At 54.9% G+C, this 1109-nt stretch overlaps 1 protein-coding gene across 4 annotated transcripts in view; it reads left to right on the top strand.

Moving 5' to 3' along the window:
- PRDM16 (PR/SET domain 16) overlaps positions 1 to 1109 on the top strand; it is a 289426-nt gene that overhangs the window by 256618 nt on the left and 31699 nt on the right. For all 4 annotated transcript variants that reach the window (XM_042031976.1, XM_042031975.1, XM_042031978.1 and 1 more), the window contains one exon: positions 733 to 880. In XM_042031976.1, coding sequence (XP_041887910.1) covers positions 733 to 880 — 148 coding nt within the window. The remainder of the gene's footprint in view (positions 1 to 732; positions 881 to 1109) is intronic.

Raw genomic sequence — 1109 nt, 5'->3', positions numbered from 1 at the left:
GGTTTAAGGGCTGAGAGGTGCAGGATTCCTGGCCTGAGATGTGCAGGTTTCCCATGGCGCAGGGCACTGGAGCACCGTGTGCCACCCCTGCCGTGGCCCTGTGCCAGCAGCCACTCGGGATTGCCATCATCCCCCCGGTCTGGGAGGCGCTGCCAGTTGGCAGAAGGCGAAATTGCTGAGTGAAGTAATCAAAGATGTCTGACATTTAGAAGTGAAACGTGTTTGCACCTTATCATGTTTCTTCCCAATGCTGAGTCCCTGTGTTCTGGGAAGCCGTGGGCCTGGTGCCCGTGAAAATGGACACGTGAGAGTCGCAACAGCAGCAGCAAATATCTTTTCTTTCTCCAGGCAGATACCACAGAAGTTTTGGTCACAAAGTGCCCATTTTTCCCCTCAGGAACCTGCAGGGTCAGGTCTGGGTAAAAGGAACCTTTTCCCCCTGGAGAATGGACTCAGATATTAATAAGAAATAGCGTAAAACACATAGTCGTTTTGAGGCAGAACAGGGCATCTTCCACCAGTGAGATAAATATCAAAAACATCAAATGGTTTTTGGGCGTCAGTGCCCTTCTCACAGTCCATGAGCTTCTCCCTTCCTGCTCTGAGGCACCAGGTAACTGGAAACCCCCCAGGCCCCACAGCTGGTTCTCTGTCACCATCTCTGTCACCTCTCTGGGTATCAGACCTGCCTGGTTTGGGTGGCCCGGAGGTCAGCCTGTCTCTCTTTCCCAGCCTGGAGCAGCACATGGTGATCCACACCGAGGAGAGGGAGTACAAGTGTGACCAGTGTCCCAAGGCTTTCAACTGGAAATCCAACCTGATTCGTCACCAGATGTCTCACGACAGTGGGAAACGGTTTGAATGTGAAAACTGTGTTAAGGTACAGTGAGGACACCTGGGAGGCTTCACCTGGGGGGGTGCTGGGACCTGGGGGTGCAGGACACAGTGCCCATGGGGGGCTTTATGTGGGACAGGGCACTGGGAGCTGGGGAAAAGGGTGCAGGTGACAATGTCCATGGGGGCTTCATCTGGGGGACGGCACTGGGACCCAGGGGAAGGCACGCAGGACACAGTGTCCGTGGGGGGCTTCATCTAGGAGTGGGTGCTGG

The sequence above is a fragment of the Corvus kubaryi genome, unplaced genomic scaffold (assembly GCF_017639235.1).
Source record: "Corvus kubaryi isolate FWS band 111438036 unplaced genomic scaffold, C.kubaryi_AGA036_p1.0 37352, whole genome shotgun sequence".
NCBI lineage: Eukaryota > Metazoa > Chordata > Aves > Passeriformes > Corvidae > Corvus > Corvus kubaryi.
Note: the sequence above shows the minus strand (reverse complement) of the source record. Positions and strands in the feature narration are given on the sequence as shown.